The 21,505-nt window shown below is 34.7% G+C and overlaps 1 protein-coding gene across 4 annotated transcripts in view; it reads right to left on the bottom strand.

The window, feature by feature from the left end:
* The window catches only part of cabin1 (calcineurin binding protein 1), a 106,660-nt gene that overhangs the window by 55,129 nt on the left and 30,026 nt on the right, over nucleotides 1-21,505 (bottom strand). The window contains exons 27-31 of one of the 4 annotated variants that reach the window (XM_051921338.1): nucleotides 21,384-21,455; nucleotides 17,358-17,554; nucleotides 9,717-9,896; nucleotides 7,351-7,739; nucleotides 828-941 (exon numbers count right to left, since the gene is read on the bottom strand). In XM_051921338.1, the coding sequence (XP_051777298.1) occupies nucleotides 828-941; nucleotides 7,351-7,739; nucleotides 9,717-9,896; nucleotides 17,358-17,554; nucleotides 21,384-21,455 (952 nt within the window). The remainder of the gene's footprint in view (nucleotides 1-827; nucleotides 942-7,350; nucleotides 7,740-9,716; nucleotides 9,897-17,357; nucleotides 17,555-21,383; nucleotides 21,456-21,505) is intronic. The other 3 variants (XM_051921339.1, XM_051921341.1, XM_028824567.2) reach the window with 3 other exon arrangements.

Below are 21,505 nucleotides of genomic sequence, written 5' to 3'. Positions count from 1 at the left end.
ATCGCTACAGGAACGTATTTCCACTAACACAGAATTTCACAATTACCTGCGAAGGTGATGCTGACGTTCATTCATTCTTTGTCTCGTATGCAAGATGACTGAGCTGCCATTTGTACTTAAGTAAATTTACTATTGAGTAAGCTTAAATTAAAGAAAGTAGAAAAATAAAAACATTTCTCTTGGAGTCTATTTAAGTCATTAGGACAGATTTACATGCTGTAGAATTATGACTTTAGAGTTTTTTTATAATAAAATTAAAAAAAAAAATTGTAAATTAAAAAAAATAAACACCTTTATGGCCCTGAAAGCATTACACTTTGAAAATAACTATTTCAGCTTTAAGAAGTGAACCTCTATAATTGAAAGTTTTTTTTTTTTTGGTAAACAAAACATCAAAGTGTATATAAAAGGGAAGGTCAAAAAGACGTGTTCACTAATGTATTTCAGCATAGCAAAGCAAATAATTACCACCAGCCTCTCTTTTCAACTATCTTTAAGCATGAATAATTAACGAAAATATTCAGTCACTGCAGATTTTAGATTATTGTGGTACCCCCTGAAAACAAACTGTCTGAAGGGGAAGAAATTGATAACCGTTAGGCAGATTAATTGGATTTCCACAAGAGGTCCCTGTAGCAGAATTTATCAAAAGAGGATATTCCTCCTCACAGCACCGACAGTCCAATAATTTAAATTTACACTTTGACCTCCCAACTAAATAAGAAAGTCAGGGAGAAAACTACCCGTCTCATCCACCTCTACAAATTTTTTGTACACCGTCACCATCCCTTAAAATATGAGGTATAGTGTTATCAATGGAAACTTACATTGAACAAATTAGTCTTATTTCTTTCACAGAAAAGTCCTTGTGCAGGCATGTGCTTCAGTTGTTGCCATGGGACACTGCTTCCTAGCAACACGTCTCGGGCCCAATGAAGGTTCTGTCAAAAAGGGGGGGGGGGGAAATAAATAAATAAAGTGAGCAGAGAGAGAGAGAGAGTGTGTGTGTGTGTGCCTGGAGAGACACCCACATTATTAGAAACAGGTGGGGGGATGGGAGAGACAAGAGAAGCCCTTCATCATCGGCAACCTGATCTTCGTTAAAGCCACAGCACCTCCAAAGGCAAACAAAGAACAGGCTGCCAGCTGTGCACAATGGCATGATGAACTGGAGAAGAAGATTCTACTAACTGGGTTTAACACCCTTGGTATACTATCAGGATGTGTGCTGGAAACCGATTTTGCAATTTTAGCCATTACTGTGTCCTCCTGTTTACATTGTTTTTCCAAAGAGAAGAATGTACAAAACAGACTTTAATCATTCTTCTTTACCTGAATTTGTTAACTTAAACATCATGACTAATGTAATACAAGAAGACACAACTGGGTCTCTAAAAATAAACAGTACAAAAAGAACAAAAAAACCAGCTGCAAACTATGTAATTTCTTTATTGCTAAATAATTATTAAAACCACCTGGCTTACAATAATCTTCCACAGTCATCATGGCATATATCAAGCACTATATTTAGGACCACAAAACAGTCCTAGTGTCAAATTCCTTTATGAAAATGTAATCATAAAAAATAAAAAAATAAGTTAGACAAATGAAGAAGTCGAAAAACAAGTCAAATCAACCAGTAAACCCCAGTCCAGTCTAGTCACCCCCCAAACCCCTGCAAAAAAAATTGCATTAAAAGGAATCCTGAGATCATCAGAGCAGGAAATAAGAAAGTGAAAGAGAATACAAGTCTATGAGGAGAAACATCTGGAGCAAGAGGGGAAATGGTAATCAACAAGGCAGAGGGCAGAAACTGGTGAATGAAGGTGTGGACAGGAGGGGCACACCCAGAACATACCTATAAATGTTTGGCAGGTTGTGTAGTCCTTGGCCAGTTCCATGGGGTAACATTTGCGTGGAGTAAGATAAAAATGATACATATGTTTGAAATGAACATGTTGATGTTTTGGGATTTTGGAGGACATGAGTTATCTTTTAAAATAGGATTCCAAGGTAAAGAGGGTAGGTCATGCTGCCAAACTGAGGTTAATGGTAAGGCTGTGCCACAGGGTTTAGGGTAACAGTGGGTTAATAGAAAAACTTAAGTAGAAGGATGAGAGGCACGAAAGGAAGATAGCAAATTCACACATGTACTGAAAACAGATCGGAGGGAAAATGTATTTAATTACACTTATTCACCATACGAAGTATGGTAATATCTAAACAGATATTTAATCAAACAAATTAAAAAATGGCAAGATTCAAATAAAACAATGTTCCTTACATTTTTGCTACACTGTGCAATCCACCATACATCTGCCTTGTTATACATTTAGCCTATACAAAATTACCTCATATATAAAAGAGACAAATTCTTGAGTGCTACTGTGATGCCAAAATTGTACTGCCAACATTTTGTCTTTGCTTAGAATAGCAATAATGGATTTCCACAAGTCTGTTTAGAGAAGAAGTTCTATCTCAGCACACAAATTCTCTGCCAGGTAAACAAGATGGTTCTCCCATCTACTTCCCCAGCACAAATTCATCTCCTACTTGTTCTTGTGCTTTTGAACTAGTTAGATTGCTTATGCCAAGTTTATCCCAGGCAGCTACAAATGCCAAGTTTAGGATTACCAGATGTGCCTAATGATCTCCCATCTGGAATCTTAAATCTTAAAAGTATTAAACATGGAACCCACAAGAGGAAATGTAAAATCACTGATCAAACAAGGCCTCGTTGCCAGCTGTCAAAAATAAACAGTGCCATCTTGTTCACTGGCATTGCAAATGAACAATCACCTTCTATTCAGTTTCTGCACAATGTCACTCCAGGTTTCATTCCGTCAGCTTGAGCCCCTGGAGATACAACATTAACATACTATATATCACGATAAAACCACTGTGGAGCATAGGTGTATGACGAACGATGGCTTGTCACCACTTTGGACACAGGATGTTAAAAACTACTGGCACAGACGTGAAATAATACTGCCAGTTGTCATTTTCCACTTCTCGGTAACAAATCACAGTAAAAACAACAGAACTGTGTTAAATAACTTCAACTTTTTAAATATGGTCAGATTGTACCTTTTAAAGAACTGTGTGTTGTACATGTTATAAAGAATGTTGTAATTTATCCATTAAGCAATACATTGAACAAGCTGTAAGTACAGTATATTGAATAAAAGTCCTGCAATCAAAAAAAAAAAATAAAAAATAAGTGATTCAAGCACAGCTGATAAATTTGAAGGATTCAAGGTACCGGAAATATAGTTTTTAGACAGTAATGGTGCTCCCATATGTAGTTTGTTTGTGCATTAATTGAGAACAAAATAGGGGAGTTTTTCTAAATGTATATTTAAAAAATGTAGCAAGTTTACATTCTCAGAAATGTTAGCAATGTACCTGCAAGGGCTAAGGGCTGTGCATTTGCCTTTTAGAAATCAATTTGTTCTGAAACGCTAGCAAAAAACACAAATTGTGGCAATCTTGGTGCAACAGCACAAATAACGACTTAATGTCTCTGTGACATCTAGAAAGCATTGCCAAGCAGACTATTAAGCTTCTTTTAACTAATGTTGTCTTATTTTAATTTCTTATTTTGTCTTTTATTTTTCTTCTCTTCATTATGTAAAGCACTTTGAGCTACTTTTTGTATGAAAATATGCTATATAAATAAATGTTGTTGATGTTGTTGTTTTCTTCACAACAAAAAAAATATATTAATGTTTGGTTCAACCCATATTATTATACTGTAACAAAGGGAACCATTTTACTTATTATCTCTTTCATATTTATTAACCTCTTAACATTCTCAATGTTTATACATTCCATGAAAAGTAAACATGGCTATAGACCAATAAATCACTAAAGCATTTGATATACAAAAATTAAGATAAGAAGTGGTTCGGAAATGAACAAAAATCCAGACTGAGTAACAAAAGTAAGGTGAAACTGTACTGGAAAAGATAATCCATTATAAATTGAAGATAACACTTAGTAAAATGTGTAAACATCCATCCATCCATTATCCAACTCAGTATATTGTAACTACAGGATCACGGGGGTCTGCTGGAGCCAATCTCAGCCAACACAGGGCGCAAGGCAGGGCACCAAAACAACTGCAGTTTGTAAAAATGATTTATAATATTAACGATACGATATAAAAATAAGTGAGGCTTAATATTTTATTGATTGTATTTCATTATGACTCAGTAAAGTGTGTTAGAAATAAATGGATTATAATGATTAATCTCACTCACTAGATTTTGTAGTTGTTTACACACTTGCAAAGCCTGAATGATTCAGTGTATTATTGCGAGTGAGCGAGTGTGAGAATATCAGAGTGCATGTGCAACGGTGGTCTGCAGTGAACTGGCACTCTGTCTTGGGAGTTTCCTTGCAATCCTGACCTGGACTAAGTGGGTTTCAGAACATATATACAGTACTGTGTTTCTTACTGTTTTCGTAAGTATTGGTAATTTAATTACATGTACTACATGATACACAAAGTCTTAGTAACCAAATTACAAAAGATGATTCTTGTGAACTTTATAATAGAAATCAAAAATCTGATTAAATTAACAATGTGAAAAAAATGTCCTCAGTCTTGTATCAGTAATCAGTGTTTTTGTCCGTATTTGGTGTCAAGTGAAAAGAACTGTGTTGACCAATTATAAATAATGCTAGACATTACTCCCTTTCTTTATGTTGGATGCCCTGGAAATCAGCTTTTAGCACTTCATTTCCATCTATGACAAAGCAAGAAACTACTGTATCAGAACATGGATAGAGGGATGACAGGATTAGGCCACCTACTAAATAATTTTCAATTATAACAAGCACTGTTCAATGTAAATCCTCTCTCCTTTTAAAAAATTCTTTTCTGTATTTGTGAGCACACTGAGAAACAATCTCATGTCAATCATACATGATGAAACAGAAAATAATAATCTTTGTTTCTATAATCATACATTTGGCAAACCAACTATTATTCAAATTTGCAGTTTTGCTGTCATAATCAAACTAGAAGGCATTTATTGTGGTGTAAAAAATGTTTTTGAAAATGTTAGTGAGGAATAATGAAAAAAGATAATCCGATAGGTTCAATATCAAGGAAAAAATTAATGCAAATTTCCAGTCACTTTATAAGGTTTATGCTTCTGAGAATATTTAACGATGCTAAATTTAGTTACTCTGCATAGATTTACATTAACAAATAAATATAAAATTGGAGGATAATAATTTCCTAAGAAGCAATGTACTGCACCGTACACATTGATAAAGGAAGACAAACAATATAGTCAGGTACAAAAATAATAATATACTGTAAATGTCAAATTGATGTTAAGATAAAAAAAAAATGTCTGCATAAAAAAATGCAACTGCATATACATTTATATGAACAGCTTTATGGATCAAATTGCATTCTTTACCAAATTCCCAAGTGAAAGACATTTTTTCACGTGCAGCATGGTATGAACGTAAACATGACATTTTTCTGGACATGCACAATATATTTTTTTTAAACATAAACAGACTGTAAAGAACAAAGTAAACCTTGAATGTGATACATGCAAGGATTTGAGCACCCTCACAGTTGATCTATTAATATTTATGGCCTCAAAGCTTCACTGATTAATTCCACCTAAAAATTACAAAGATTGACACAATTTCAGAGTTTAATACTCCGACCCTTCTAACCTCTGAGAATGTTACATCTTAAACATGGGCTGCTCTACGCAGGTGACAAAGAACCGTTAGAATCCTCAAAAGAGAACCTGGTGAAGTGAGCGCTATTACTGCATATGACATACAAAATGGTTCATATGACACCACAATACAGCAGTTTATCAAAGAAACCTATTATATGACCTAATCCAAAAAGTCAACATATGAAGAAAGCAAAGCCATTGTTTTGGAAATAACATTTTTTTCCTCTCACAACCAAACAAATGCAGTTGGGAGAAAACAAAATATGAACTCATTGGAGGAAAAAAAAAACACCTTGGGAACTATTAAACGTGGGAAAAATCGATTACATTTTGGAGATGAGAAGAGATCTTGAAGAACACGTAGGAAAACCTGAGAATATTTACAACCTAATGAGTTCTGCGAAGAAGAGTGAGGGGAAAAACATTCTTAAATAAAGTGCAGAAAAAATATACCTAATATCTAAAAGAAGCATTTGGAATTTGCAAATTTCTGCCAAAAAATGTTGCTGCTAAGTACTAATATGCAGGATGCCCCTGGCATGTTTCAAGGTGTGAAAAAGCGCAGACACCTTGACTATGTACGAGGGAAGTGTGACAGTGGTGAGGTCTGCAATAGGAGTGAAGGATGCATTCAAGGTGGAGGTGTGATTACATCAGGGATCGGCTCTGAGCCCTTTCTTATTTGCAATGCTGATGGACAGATTGACAGACGAGATTAGACAGGAGTCCCCGTGGACTGTGATGTTTGCTGATGACATTGTGATCTGTAGCAATAGTAGGGAGCAGGTTGAGGAGACCCTGGAGAGGTGGAGATATGCTATAAAGAGGAGAGGAATGAAGGTCAGTAGGACCACCATGACAGAATACATGTGTGTAAATGAGAGGGAGGTCAGTGGAATGGTGAAGATGTAGGGAGTAGAGTTGGCGAAGGTGGATGAGTTTAAATACTTGGGATCAATAGTACAGAGTAACGGGGACTGTGGAAGAGAGTTGAAAAAGAAGGAGAGTGCAGGCAGGGTGAAATGGGTGGAGAAGTGTGTCAGGAGTAATTTGTGACAGATGGGTGTCATCAAGAGTGAAAGAGAAGGTCTACAGGATGGTGGTGAGACCAGCTATGTTATATGGGTTGGAGACGGTGGCACTGACCAAAAAACAGGAGACAGAGCTGGAGGTGGCAGAGTTAAAGATGTTAAGATTTGCAATGGGTGTGACGAGGATGGACAGGATTAGAAATGAGGACATTAGAGGGTCAGCTCAGGTTGGACGGTCTGGAGACAAAGACAGAGAGATGAGATTGCGTTGGTTTGGACATGTGCAGAGGAGAGATGAGGGGTATATTGGAAGAAGGATGCTAAGGATAGAGGTGCCAGGCAAGAGGAAAAGAGGAAAGTCTAAGAGAAGGTTTATGGATGTGGTGAGAGAGGACATGAAGGTGATGGGTGTGACAGAACAAGATGCAGAAGACTCGAAGAGATGGAAAAGGATGATCCACTGTGGCGACCCCTAAAGGGAGCAGCCGAAACAAGAAGAAGAACACCGACTATTTACATTGTTTTATTTTTATACATACAGTATTTAAACCAGAATTTACAAAAAAATAATATTGCCAATACTTAGTTACAAAAATAATGCTTACCTTATGTGTTTTACTTTTTGTATAAAGGTAAGCTAGTCGATAGAGGCTCTTGTAGTGCTGTGGGAAGCGGCTGAGGCAAAGGGAGAGTGCATGAATACACATGCCAGTCAGAACCTGCTTCTGCTCTGCCCTATCAATTGGTAGACACTGGGGTACATCACAGCTATCATCAGTCAAATCCAACTTCTTTCTGACTTCACTGCTTGGAGTTGTGGGGTTCACAGCTGATAGCTTTGTTGGAGTCACAGGCATAGCAGGTGGTGGAGGATCAGTGGAAACCTTATGATCTGTTACTTCCACTAAACTAAGAGACATTGCATCCAAAACTTCCAAAATATCAGCTTGCAATGGCGTAAGAGCAATCATTGTTGTGCACTCACTTTTTCCCTCTAGGAGAAAGAAAGAAAGAAAAAAAAAAGCTTCACCACTGAAGATGTTTAACACCAAAAAGGACAAAGTGTAGTCATTCATTAGGATTACATATAGCTTTATGAAAAGACTAGTATAGTAAATAATAATATCCATGTATAATAAATAAATAAAACAAGAGTGAAGAAAAATACTGCAAGGGCAGTAAAAGGGGTCTTGGTAACTGTTCAGAGGCAGCATATGTGTAACAGAAAGAATCAGCTTGAAGCAGGTATCACAGTCTGGATGTTAACATAACAGCTGATTAAACTCAACATTCAATTAAATATATAACAATTACATTCCTCACTAACTTGTATGCATTTTCCACTGCTGTCCACGTGTCTAATAAAGAACAAAAATTACCCTGGATGGATAAATATTAATTATTGGACTTGTTTTGTGCATTTCAGTGTAGCAAAGTATTAGTGCTTTTGTTCTAAAGTGAACAGATACTTAGACAGTAAATGTAACATCACTTTCTCAAACTTAGTTAATATAAGTATGGTTCGTGGAGCACTGAAGCCAGTTCCAGCCATATCAGGTTTAAGGCAGGAGCCAGCCTTGAACAGGGTACTAGTCATTATTATTGAAATATGCCTGTTTATGTGTGATATGCTCTCTGAATGTTTGTGGGCCTCTCCTTTTGTACACCCCATTTCCTTTCTGGGTCTACAAGCACAATCGTCAACCCATGACGTGAAATATGTTTGTGCCTAAAAATAAAGAATGAACGGACATTGCATTCTGGTAATGTTTCTGTTTAATAGCATCGATAATAGAGCTAAAGTGACCAATGGCATTACAGATATACATCTCAAAATACAAGCAGCCTAAGAAGTTTTAAGAATTGCCTCATTAAATATACATGCTGAAATCTCAGTTACATATTCATTTTTGCAAAGCTATTTGTTTTGTGAAATAATGTGGCAAGAGACCTTACTAGTCTGGGTTACAGACAGCCAAAACTAAAATGTGTAATAAAATTATAGTATAATGCATACAACTGCTGTCATTTAACATGATGAATTTTATTAATATTATAAAGACATATTGTTTATTGTCTTTTTATATTTTTTAATGCACAGTCTTGGAATTTAGCAACTAAACATTTCACTAAATATTCTACAGGTGGCGCAGTGGTAGTGCTGCTGCTTTGCAGTAAGGAGACTGTAGAAGATTGTGGGTTCGCTTCCCGGTTCCTCCCTGTGTGGATAGCGCTTTGAGTACTGAGAGAAGCGCTATATAAATGTAATGAATTATTATTATTATTATTACTGTATGTATAATGGTATGTGACAAGTGCAATTTGACTTATCTATGAAAAATGGAAGAGTTGCAAAAATTGTCTGGCATAAACCTATTGGAAACGTTCTAGACCAAGAACTTATACTGACCAGAAATTAAAAACATAACTTAATCAAATTTTAGGTCATGAACGACAGAAGTCTATCCTGGGAGCACGGGGCACATTGCAGGAATCAGTACTGGATGGGGTAGGCCCACTTCACACACCTAACCTGAACATCTTTAGGAGCGTATAACAAAAACCAGAGGACACAGAAAAGAAAGAAAAAAAAACAACATCTGTCCAGATAAAGGAAGAGCATGCATAATCCACACAATTTAAACCCAGGACTGGCCAGATCAGAAAACAATAATATATTTTTAAATTATAATGAAGATAAAGCATACACAAAGAATTGATTTTATTGTCTAACATTTGCCTGAATATCTTAAAACAAAAATGTACTGTTTTAATACAGTACATGTCATGTAACAGTGGAGTATTTTATACTTACAGTATGATTAGTACTCAAACAAATCACACAGAAAAGATGTCCAAGGACATGGATTCCAGTACTAACTGATATAAGGACTATTTTTTTTTTGACATCAAGCTTTCTTTTCTGGCCAGCAGTGGAAACCAAGATATAAAGCATGAATTAGGTGTTTACCAACTCTTCCTGCTCTTTCTTGGCTGTCCTTAGCTGAAGTGACATTCTCAGAAGACGACATACTATCCTTCACAGAATGCTTCTTGTGATTGCTGTCCTGGGAACTAGTGGGGTCAGTGAAGAGGTCCTGTGTGGAGTTTGAGTCGGAGAGCATTACAGCCATGCTGTCCTGGCTCCTCTCTAATGGCAGCGAGAAAACAAAAGGGAAAAATGCATGCATGTAGAAAACAGAGTGGAGTAAATCATTACTGTGTAGGAAACAGCGCCAAAAAGCAGTTCAATTAAGATTTTCAAACTGAGCTCACAGGCAACCTGAATACAGGTGTCCCAAGTTTGTCATAATCACATGCCAGTAATGTTTTACACAACAGTACTTACAGGGGAATTCATAAGGTTTTCCATGTGGTCTAACCTTTTTATTACCATTCACCTGAAAGACCACAGCACTTATGCTATAGGAAAGCAGTTTTTAATTTAAAGCGCATCATCATAAGTGATGGATTTTGGTCAAGCAGCTTACAGTCCACACATATACAATGCCTGACTCCAGTTTTCTGCATAATGTTTGTAGTTATTCAAATACATTTATATGTATATCCACAAAACATTAGCTATAGATTAGGTTTTTATATTCTGATGTAAATGTGCAAGCAATTTCCTTACTAAGTTATTACACTGATTCCAAAAAGAAAAAAAAGCCTTATGATTAAATAGATTCTAGAACCACTTTTTAGCAAACATAAACCTAAACTAATCACTTTCCATGTTTTATTTGCCTCTTCCATTGTTTTAAGTAAATTTTGGCTCTATCCTCCTTACAAAACTGCATAAGTTCCTTAATGTTCTGGACATTTGTTTACACTTTGCTTCTTTTAAGGTCCTTTTAATACATTTCAATGATGTCCCAAAGCTACCTTTTTGCAGCTATCCAACTGTGTATTTGCGAGTGCACCTATAATCAGTATTGTTGTACGTTTCAATTTTGGTTTAGCCTTAGCACTTAGGTACATTTTCATAATCATGGGGCACAAAATGATTATGAGACATCTAGGTCCTCTAAGTACAAGACAAAAAAAAAAATGGAGTATAATAATCACAATTGGATTACCCTATGACCTTTGGGAGATACTTCTAAAATATATTCCTATTCTGCCAACTTGCAGGGAAAACTTGGGGGTTGGTGGCAGGATTGGCACTCCAGCCACCATAAAAAAACCTCCTCACACTGTTCCAGTGTGGTGCCGAGGTGTCACCCGCTGTATGACTGCACTCGGGTCCCAATCCAGGTGGTTCATCGTGTATTATAAGCGGCAATACGCTGTATCAGCGCATGCTCCCAACCTCAACCTCATTATGACTCCTTACTTCTAGCTCAGCTTTCTTGCAGCAGACAGATTCATAAACTATGATGATGCAGACTGTCAGATAAAAAGTCCCTGTATAGAAAGTTCATTTTTGTTCAACTCACAATCGCCCTTAGGAAAACAATTTTAAAATATATGCACAAGCAATGTGTACTAATTCAGTTTTCAGTCATCAAGCAATTACATTTTAAGTCTCATTCATTTGAAAATGAAAAGATGAAACTATGAGATAATAATTGACCTTTGTAGAAATCGGTGTTTGAGACAAAAATGTTAAAACATTTTATTTATGTTGGTGTGGAAAGTACTTAAATGCTTTTTGGGATGAGTAAGCAAAATATAACAAATGTATATGTGTAATTTATATGGTCCAAACAAAAAGTTTTACACATAAAATTTACACTCACAAAAGTAATTTGGTACAATAAGAAACTTATTTTCTATAAAAAAAAAAAAAAAAAACCTGAAAGTTACACTTTCTCAGATGCAACTACAAATCCAAGAAGCAGATACTGATACTCCTTGGGCACAAATTAAGTACAATCTAATCTAACTGAATCTACTAGATAAATAAAACAAATCTTGCACATTTTGTAAGTAATGTTATCTCAGAATGGCAAATGAGTTTTAGGTGTAATGCATTTTTAAAAATCAATTATGATATACAAAATTTTCCATACAATGCTGATACTGTGGTCAGGCTTTGCAATTGCTAAAAGAGTATCTTTGTAATACATAAAATTGGATAAAACTGCATCATACTATACAGCTGACCAGACGAAGGATCAAACACAATGGAAAGATTTCTTTTTTGGTACTTTTTACATCTACAGATAAACACATAGTATGTAGAGTTGAATCATTGAACATAAATACCAAAACTCTTTATTGCCCTTCACTGATTACAGGAATACTTTCTATAGCTTCATATCAAAATCAAGAAAAAAACTGAAACCTTAAGAATTTCAATAAAATACTCACCTGCCTCATTGGTTCTCTTCAGTATCCAAACAAACCTTTTCTTCCTTTACAGATATATATATATATATATATATATATATATATATATATATATATATATATTTTAACCTTTTACTACCAATAGCAAGGCCACTATGGAGTCATGTTAAATTTATACTGAAAGACAAAACGGAAACTATCCTGCTCAGCAGGTAGCCCATACTGAATGCTGTACATAAAAGTACACAAAACTGCAGGCTAATAACAAGGCTTTAATGCCAAATTTGTTGGTACCATGATAGCATGTACCCCTTCGCCACAAACTGCCAGAATCGTTTCTTAAACACACAGGACAGAAGGTGGGATTTGCAAAATGGCTACAATTTTGTCATATCATTTTGACAGCGCTCTCAACACCCAGAAAAATTACCTACCCACAGCTATTTACATTTACAGTATGATATTATGTCAACTCAGACATCTCCACATGACCGATTTTGTTTTCTTTGTAATATATTTTTTCCCCAGAAATGCACCAAATTGCTGTAGTTTTATTTATAATATCTTAATGTTGTATTCATCTAATATTTTCCATGCCTAACTAACTTCAATGTTACATAGTTTACACTAGCTCTTGGGAATCAAGGAGAAAAAAAAAAAGTCTAAAAATATTGTTTCACTGTAAGACCCAGTCTGTAATTTTCTGTACTGTACTGTAAAGTTCAGTAACTATACTTTATTTAAAAAAAATAAAGCTTTTTACATGGAATAAACAAGTGCAACGGATATTGATAAACCAGTTTGAAAGTGTGGCTTACTGTGATGCTAGGTGCTTTACCTCTAGCAATCTAAAGCTACAGCATAGATGATGCAAGCAAATATAGGGACAGGACACCAGCTGTATTACATAAACTGTGTCTGGCAAATATTCACCCCATCAGCTTATCATGCACATTCAATGAAAAAGCAAGTTGTGTCAGAAGCAAGCAGGCAGAGAACAAGCAGGCAGGTAGGTAAGTAGGTAGGCAGATAGAAAAAAGGTAGGAGTTTGAAAGGTCTAAGTGTAAAATAGGCAATAAGGCTGCAAAATTACAGAAATGTCCGGATAAAACACCAACTTTAATTGCAAATAAACAAATGAAAAAGAAAAAACAAGATTCATGATTGCTGTCGATTATTTTTGAAATCTGGCAATGAAAGCCAAAATTTCAGTCTTACCTACTTTCCCTTTGCAATACTAAGAATTATAATGTATACATCCAATGATGTACATCTTAATTTGTGTACTAAAAGCTCTAAATATGAAATGCACTTTATTATTTGTAGTCCTCTACAAAGACCATATTTAAAAATATTATACCTGTTAAGAACACTTTAAGGAAACTTTTTACACATAAAAAAGTACCAGATAAAATAATAAGCACTTGGATATGTATACACCAATGCATTAAATGCACAACATGAAGGAAATAACAATGCTGCATTTTCAAGTCTAATTAAGAAAACTAAAAGCATTTAACAAATTATGAAATCTCAAAACCTAGAAACATGCATTTTCATTTATTCAGGTAGTGTATCACTTTTTTTAATTCCTCCCTAATTTACAAATAAGTAAATACTAAGGTGAGGTAAAATTTGTGTGGATGCTCATATCAAATGTGATAAACCATTTAATCTACAAAATGATGAATCTACAAATGATTATGGACTCTAGATTTAGATGCAAGGAAATTATTATATACAAAGTTTAAAAAAAAAAAAGTTTAAAATTGTATTGGTCAGTTTATTATCCTGGGAGTACAGGAAAAAACCTCAACACCCCCCTCCTTCTATTTATGCTGTCATCAGCCAGAAGACGACACAAAGTACAATACAGCACAGAATTGAAACAAAACAAATACAAATGGTAAATGTAGGTTATTATTATGATTAGAGTTAAATTAATGGCAAGTGATGACATTAATCATCACTCAAAATGTAACTACTCTTACAACTTACATACTGTAAATTAACAACAATGAATCTAACTGCATTTCACTTTATCAAGTAGAATGTTTTATTGTACTCTGTACATAGGACAATATACATGAATGTAATTTAAGCTCTTCATATAATGATGACACTCTTAAAGAGAAAAAAACACTTTTTAACACTAACATGTCAATTAGTAAAGGTGATTTGTTAAATATGTTCTAAAATAAAACAGGCATTCTTTATACAGTGGCATGCGTAAATGACTTTGCTTCACTGTTCAAATCAATACAACCGTGCAAGCCAGTGTGCTGTGAAATATTTGCATTATGTATTGGGTTAGAACAAAAGGTATGAATTAGGCCTGTGGTGTATTTGTGCTGAGAGTCCCAAAATCTGATGACATGCAAGCCGCTGACAAATGGCTCTTTTATTACCTTGTAAAACAGTAGTTTCCCTGTCAGATGCAGCTATGCTGTCCCTAATCTAATGGGTCACCAAAAATTATTCAATTATTAATTACTTAATGCAAGTATAGATGCACGATGTAGGTAAACATTATGAATTTAAGTAACAGCTCAATAGACATGTGACATATCTTATTACTAGAGCAAGACGTCTAATATAAGAAGACAAAGCGGCATGGATGTTACATACAAATAACTTATTTTGCAAGCAGTTCATGAGTGGACATGAACCAAAGATGACCTTTAAAACTGTACATCTGTGCCTGTGGAGAATGTTTCAGTTAAAATTTATTGGAATGAATGTTATTTCAATTGGTTGTACATTAGACATGTGGAAACACAGTAGCCTGACTTCACTTAGAGACAGGGGATTCCCACCAGCACCACAGACATTATAGTCATGAGAAAATTTTTATTTGATGTGGTTATTTGTTGTTTGTAGTTTTACACTGTGGCAATAAACATTTTATTCTACAGATAACCACCACATCGATTAATACGTAAAAGAAAAAGCCTGAATGCCCCATCTGAATATTTTTTTTGCAACTAGGACAATAACGGCTTAGGGAATCCATATTTTTATGACAGACGATAATATATGGTTTCATTTCGAGTAGAAAAAAAATTAATTCAGAATTTTTGTTGTTTTTATTTTAGAAGTAATCTGATAAATATGTTCTTGATATCAAAACTAAATACATCCCATACACCTTTGTATTCTTTCCTGTAACCAACAGAAATATTACAAGGAATACAAGGAATTTCTGTCAGTATGTTTACAGAACTTTTTCAAGGTTGAATGTTACACTTGTAAACTCTGTACAAAAAAAAAAAAAAAACTCCATTGTGTTTTTAAAAGTTATTAAAATTATAGCATAATGTGCAAATCCCCGAAGCGTGCACACAGAGTAGTCAATAGGTCAAGCACTTGGGTATATAGAGAAACTGAAGTGGTGCTATGCTCCTTCTTGACCACTCAGGTCTGTCAGGGAACAGCGTCTGGTGATGCCACCTCTGTGTGGTATTAAGTCTCATTCCAGACTTTTCCTGTGTAGTTATTAGTTGGTGGAATGAGCTCCTTTACCTCCATCCGAACTGCTGACTCCCTCAATGTTTTTAAAAAGCAACTGAAAACCCATCTGTTCTGTAAATATCTGTCTAACAAACTGAAAAAACCTTGCTCTGTTATCTTTCTTACTGTTGGTTTAATTTGTTGTTACATTAAGTTTAATTGCTTTATCGATTGTTAATCTATGTTTTTAAGTTTATTAGTTATTATATCTTTTCACTTGTGGCAATCAACTTTTGTTACCTGTCCCACGACACTTCCTGAACAAACAGGCCCTAGCCTAATGTTACTCAATTATGTTTACCTCCTTTCTAAGAAGGATAAAAGCATCTGCCAAGCAAATAAATATAAATTTGCAATAAACCAACCAATAAGCTAAGATCACAACAAGCCCTTTAAACTTATTGAGATAGATCATAAATCAAAATATTATCTTTTCCCTTTAAATACTTTGAAAAAAGTATTTTTTCATTTAAGCATATTTTTTAAAGTATAATAAGTACCTGGTAATATATGTTTACAATAACACAGCTGTATCTGTGCCACACGAGCACCTTGTGGTGTCACCCGATGATTTGGAAACATCTCTAAGAAATTTCAAACTGACTAGTGTCCTCCGTGTAACCAGGAACTTCATAAACTTATGAGACCCACGGCCCTCTAATGTCTGTGTCTCACATTACCTATCACGTGGGCTAACCTAACCCTAACCCTAAGTATAAATCCGCCTCCCCATAATTATTGATCACCTTTCTCATACGCATACAGGACATTTATTCACCTAACACCTGCCTACCCAGAGTAATATAACTGCAGGCACCTCTTAAAAAATTTAAAAAGGTATGGATTGTCTCTGGTTCACGCCCTGTTGACTCTGCATCCAATTCTTTCTAACTCTGTCACTGCCTTGCTAAACTGAACCACCAACACAAACCATAAAAACATTAAGGTATAATAATATGGTAAGCAAAATCTAAAAATATATATACTTCAAACACATAACATTCTCAACATAGTAAAATTAAGGTAACATACTTGTGAAGTCTCACAAAACAAATACACTTTTTTGCTTTTTCATTATCGTCTAAGCACTGATAATTCCTTGCAGAAAAAAAAGTGGATTTACTTCGATATATTAACAACTTGCCTAGCAAAATACATTAGAATAATGTACATCATGTACTTTTATAGACTTGTATATCTGAAGTGGACAAAGCCATCAAACAATGTTAAACACGAGTTTGTACATTTACTGTAAAATATATTTTTTGCAAAATGTGTCAATTTTGTCCACTCACACATAAATTATAAAAAATAATTTTATATATAGGGACTTGCATGTGGCCACAAACTAATTTATCATTAAACAGAGCAAGAGGAGAAAGGTTAGTGCCAAACAGTGTATTATAACAAGGTGTGTTACAAGTGCATTGGAATATATATTTAGTTTTTAATTAAATTAAACATTTGGTTTGAACATAAATAAGTGACCAAAATGCGTAACAATCTGCCATTTGAAAGTGTTTGGTATGATAAAATAAAGTGATACTTAAAAAAATAAATGCTCTGCGATACAGAAAAAACTGTTTCCAAAAGACTAGTTAAAAAAATACAAACAAATCCACTATAATTAGTAATGAATAATTAAAAAGCAGCCTTATTGCCCACTTTAACACTTTCCTATTACCCACTGCAGGCTGTTTCATTAAATAAGTTTCGCCTCCAAGTGACATGATCATTACAGCTGCCCCACCCCAGTGATCAGAAAAGCACCTCCCTGGAGTGGCAGTATCTATAACATGGACTATACCATCAGCCACGGCCTGCTCCTGCTGCTGCTGCTGACGACGTAGGGTTTTACGTTTCACGTAATCGTGGTCAACTGGAGTGGCTGTGTAAGGTGGGGAAGTCAGACCTGGACCAGTGGATGGCAGGGATGTCCCTGGACCTAGTGGCGTTCCTGTCGACGAATGAGAGTCATCATCATTCCCTGACAAAGGCTTTTCCCTGTGAAACAGAAAAAAATATATATTGTCTACAATGACTTTAAAAATACTGACATGAAAGATTAAGAATATTTTTAAAATGCAAATAAATAAACAAAGACTTCATTTCAGCTTCAGACACCAATAAAGCACTTTGTGTTTTACAAATATGAAGCACAATGAAAGCAATACAATAAAAAAAAAATGACAGGAAGAATGAGGGTGCAAAGACTAAAATACACATTATGAGTTGGTATTTACAATAGCTAAATACAAGACAGGTTTGCTTTATTAAGGAAAATACATTTTCCAGGGGACATTTAAATAAAAAATTTCCAGAAAGAAATGGTGGTCATCAGTACCTTAATATATAAATCATACAAAGTTTAAAAGAACAAAAAAATAGTCAGGACCTTAGGAGCAAAAGGTAACAGGAAGAACAACCAGTAAAAAGCCTAGTTAGAAATTCTGTTCAGAGGATTATAAGCAAAAATGTTTGGAAAGTGCTCTGTTCAAATGAATAAACAGACATGTAAAAAAAAAATTAGTGTTATAATATCACAGTGCATTTAGTGTTCTTTTTTTCTTTATTGTGACTTTAAATATTAATTGTTGAAAAGATCAGGTCAAAAACCTACTGTATAAAAAGACAGCTGCTTTGGTTCAAGATGCAGTTATGTTTGGGTGTGTGTGTATGTATCATAATAAGGACAGTCAACAGTGTCTTGGACAAATATACAAGATTTACATCAGGAAAAGATAGCCACACTCAAATAAACAAATCACTTGTGAAAATAAAAATCTAGGCAACGTATGTCTAACTGAATGACTGGGCTCAAACAGATATATACACACACATAAATACACAATATAATATATACACACACCACACCACACCATGGATGAACTGTTGAAGACCACAATATAAAGGAATGTGGCCATAGAACACTAAATTAATAACCCTCACAGATATTTCAAAGTATTTGGATCTGGACTATAAGTCCGCAGTTGGCAATCAAATGCCATATAGTGCATTTCTAACAGAACTGTTGGCACAAGTTCATTAAAGTGAAAATTATTTCTGAAAAACTATTGATGGCTTTGGAATTATTTTTAATATTACTTAAGAAATACTTCATTCTAAGAAACTCCGTCTTTTGTTTTCAAGAAGCGACTTTCATTTGATCAGTCTTTATTGGAATATATCAGCCAAGCAAAATGACACCTTTTATTGGCTAACTAGAAAGATTACAATATGCAAGCTTTCGAGGCAACTCAGGCCCCTTCTTCAGGCAAGATGTAATGATGTAAGGATTACATCTTGCCTGAAGAAGGGGCCTGAGTTGCCTCGAAAGCTTGCATATTGTAATCTTTCTAGTTAGCCAATAAAAGGTGTCATTTTGCTTGGCTTTTCTCTACATTCATAATGGCTAACACGGTACAACACCCTAGTACTACTTGGAATATATCAGAATTATCAGTAAAGCAGTCTGCTGATTTAATGGAGTAAAAGGCAACAATGCTATTTATCTGACAGGAACATGTTGCTTGGTTAAATCATGACAATTTACCCAACACTAATTTGTGGAGTTTAAATAATATATAAATTGTGCCTACACATAACTTCACTTTTAGTCCAAATATTCTGGGGTGAGTTGCAGTGGCAAAGGGCCAATTTGGGCCCACCAAGCTACTACACATAGCAAGTTCTTTTAGCACCTTACCAGATATTGCTAAGCTAGTCAAGATAAATAATCCTTTTAGTATGTTATGGGCCAGAAGTGGGTTTTTACCCAGTTTCCTTGCCTAATGTATCGTCTGTACAAGGGCGGTAAAAGTAGACAAATAATTTACACCAAAGTTTTATCCAGAACTTGGTTTAACGTTTAAAGTTCAAAGTTCTTGTAAAGGACACAAGAAGATGCTTTATCTAGCCAACGTAAAAGGGGATGGTTTTTGAGAGAGAGAGAGCTAAAACAAAAAACATTTTGTTCCCATTTTTAATTAGACTAATTTACTAATTTGTGGGAAAAAGTACAAAACATGACACGATAATCACCACACAGAGGAATGCTGTTTGTGGTTGGTAAACATTACAGACTGTCTGGAAACAGCCATCCCTCCAGCTGTTTAGGCCCTTGTTATTTAAATTAATTAAACTAAAGACAATAACTCATTACTGCAGACTTTTGTTTGTTCTGCTTTCTGTCGGAGATCTAGTAATTTGTATTTTGATGATGCATCTCATTCCTCTCTACAGCTTTTTAAGCATGTAAAATTAAACCAAGTGATATTTTTTCTTCCGTTTCACACCATTTTCTAACTTTATCTCAAGTTTAGGTATCAAGTTTGACTGTTAGTCATAGGTGAGAGTCAAGTAACCAATTGCCTTTAAATACAATAATAATGTCAGCAATAAATTAAACAGCAGACATATTTTAGAAGCTAATAAAAGCATTATTTCTGGTTTTGCATTTAAAAAAAATAATTACAAAAAAGTGGGCAGGTCAATCTGCTGTTTCTAAATCTAAATCAAAACAATTCCTACTCTTGCTGAAAAGTAGATGGATATTAAAATATTTTGTAGATTCGATTAATTTTCCACCTTTCTCATCTCACTGTAAATTGCTTGAATCAAAATAGAAATTTTCAATTCACTATTCCAATACTTACATACTGTATATCACTGTATACACAGAACAGTATGTTAAATTAGAATTGCCAAAATGGATACTTAACACATTAGTAGCACTGGACAGAAGGGAGACACAACTACATTACAAAAATCAATTCACTTAACCTTTTGTTGTCCACAGAAAAGCTTAACAGTGATGTTCCCTTCCCCTCCAAACAAAAAATAAATAAATAAATAGAACATGATCGCCTTTACACTATTAAGCAAAAATGATTAAGATGTGGTTAAAAATGTCAGTAGAGTCCAGATTCTTTTAAGAGCACTATTAAATAATTAACTAAATAGTAATATGGTGACCTTTTTCATATAAGCAGTGACAAAAAAATATATTTACCACAGTAATACTACACTACAAAGTTCACTGGTTCATTGTCCCAGTGTTACTGGCTCAACAATTGATCAGAACACAGGCCTTTCATGTAGTGATGGCAAAATAAAATGTTGCACACAAACATTCCAGATAAAAAACTTTATTGGAGAGCAAACCTTTAAGGCAATGCATCACTCCTTTAGTGCTAGCTAAGAAACAGCTGCCAGAAATCCTTTAGTACAATTTCAACTTTCTTTAAAAACTCTTTTCCATTTTGAAAGGTATTTCAGCAACCTTCCAATATTAAATATAGATATCCTAGTATAACATTATTCAAAAAATACTTGTCCTTATTGAACAGCTTTTGATGATGAAGATTCACCATTGCATAACTGATGAAAAAAAATATATATCTGGGTCACATACCACCATTTAAAGAGCTTAAATCTATAGTCCACATTTTAAAACAACTATCCACAATGAAATAAATCCGTGAACAGACTACCATTAGTACAGTGTATTTTTAAGACTTTCCTTAACTGAGCATGATATGCCAAGCTACATGCATTTAGTGACATCACAAAAGCTGTAATGTGTGGCTCCCGACCATGAATGAACTACCCAAAGGCTGAATGACCAAAACTCTATGAAATGTAAGGTATGGATTTACGGGCCCAAAAAAAGTAAAATCTCTGCAAACATTTGGAAATGTGGAAAGTGACATTTTGGGCAACTTTCCAAAAATAATGGTTTTTCATATTTTGAAAAAACATAACACATACTAACAAACTCTAACAGCAAAAAAGGACATACAAAATTGCACGACATGCAATACAAAGAGCTCACCAGGGTCCTTCAAACACCTTTCTACACTGATTGCGTGTGGTGCTAACAGACCTCTTGCGATTCACCCCAGGTCTGTAGTAATTTGAAGTAGAAGCAGTCAAGTCAGCAATCCAGATGAAAGG

The sequence above is a fragment of the Erpetoichthys calabaricus genome, chromosome 18 (genome assembly GCF_900747795.2).
Source record: "Erpetoichthys calabaricus chromosome 18, fErpCal1.3, whole genome shotgun sequence".
Lineage (NCBI taxonomy): Eukaryota > Metazoa > Chordata > Cladistia > Polypteriformes > Polypteridae > Erpetoichthys > Erpetoichthys calabaricus.
The sequence above is the reverse complement of the archived record's forward strand: the minus strand, read 5'-3'. Positions and strand labels throughout refer to the sequence as shown.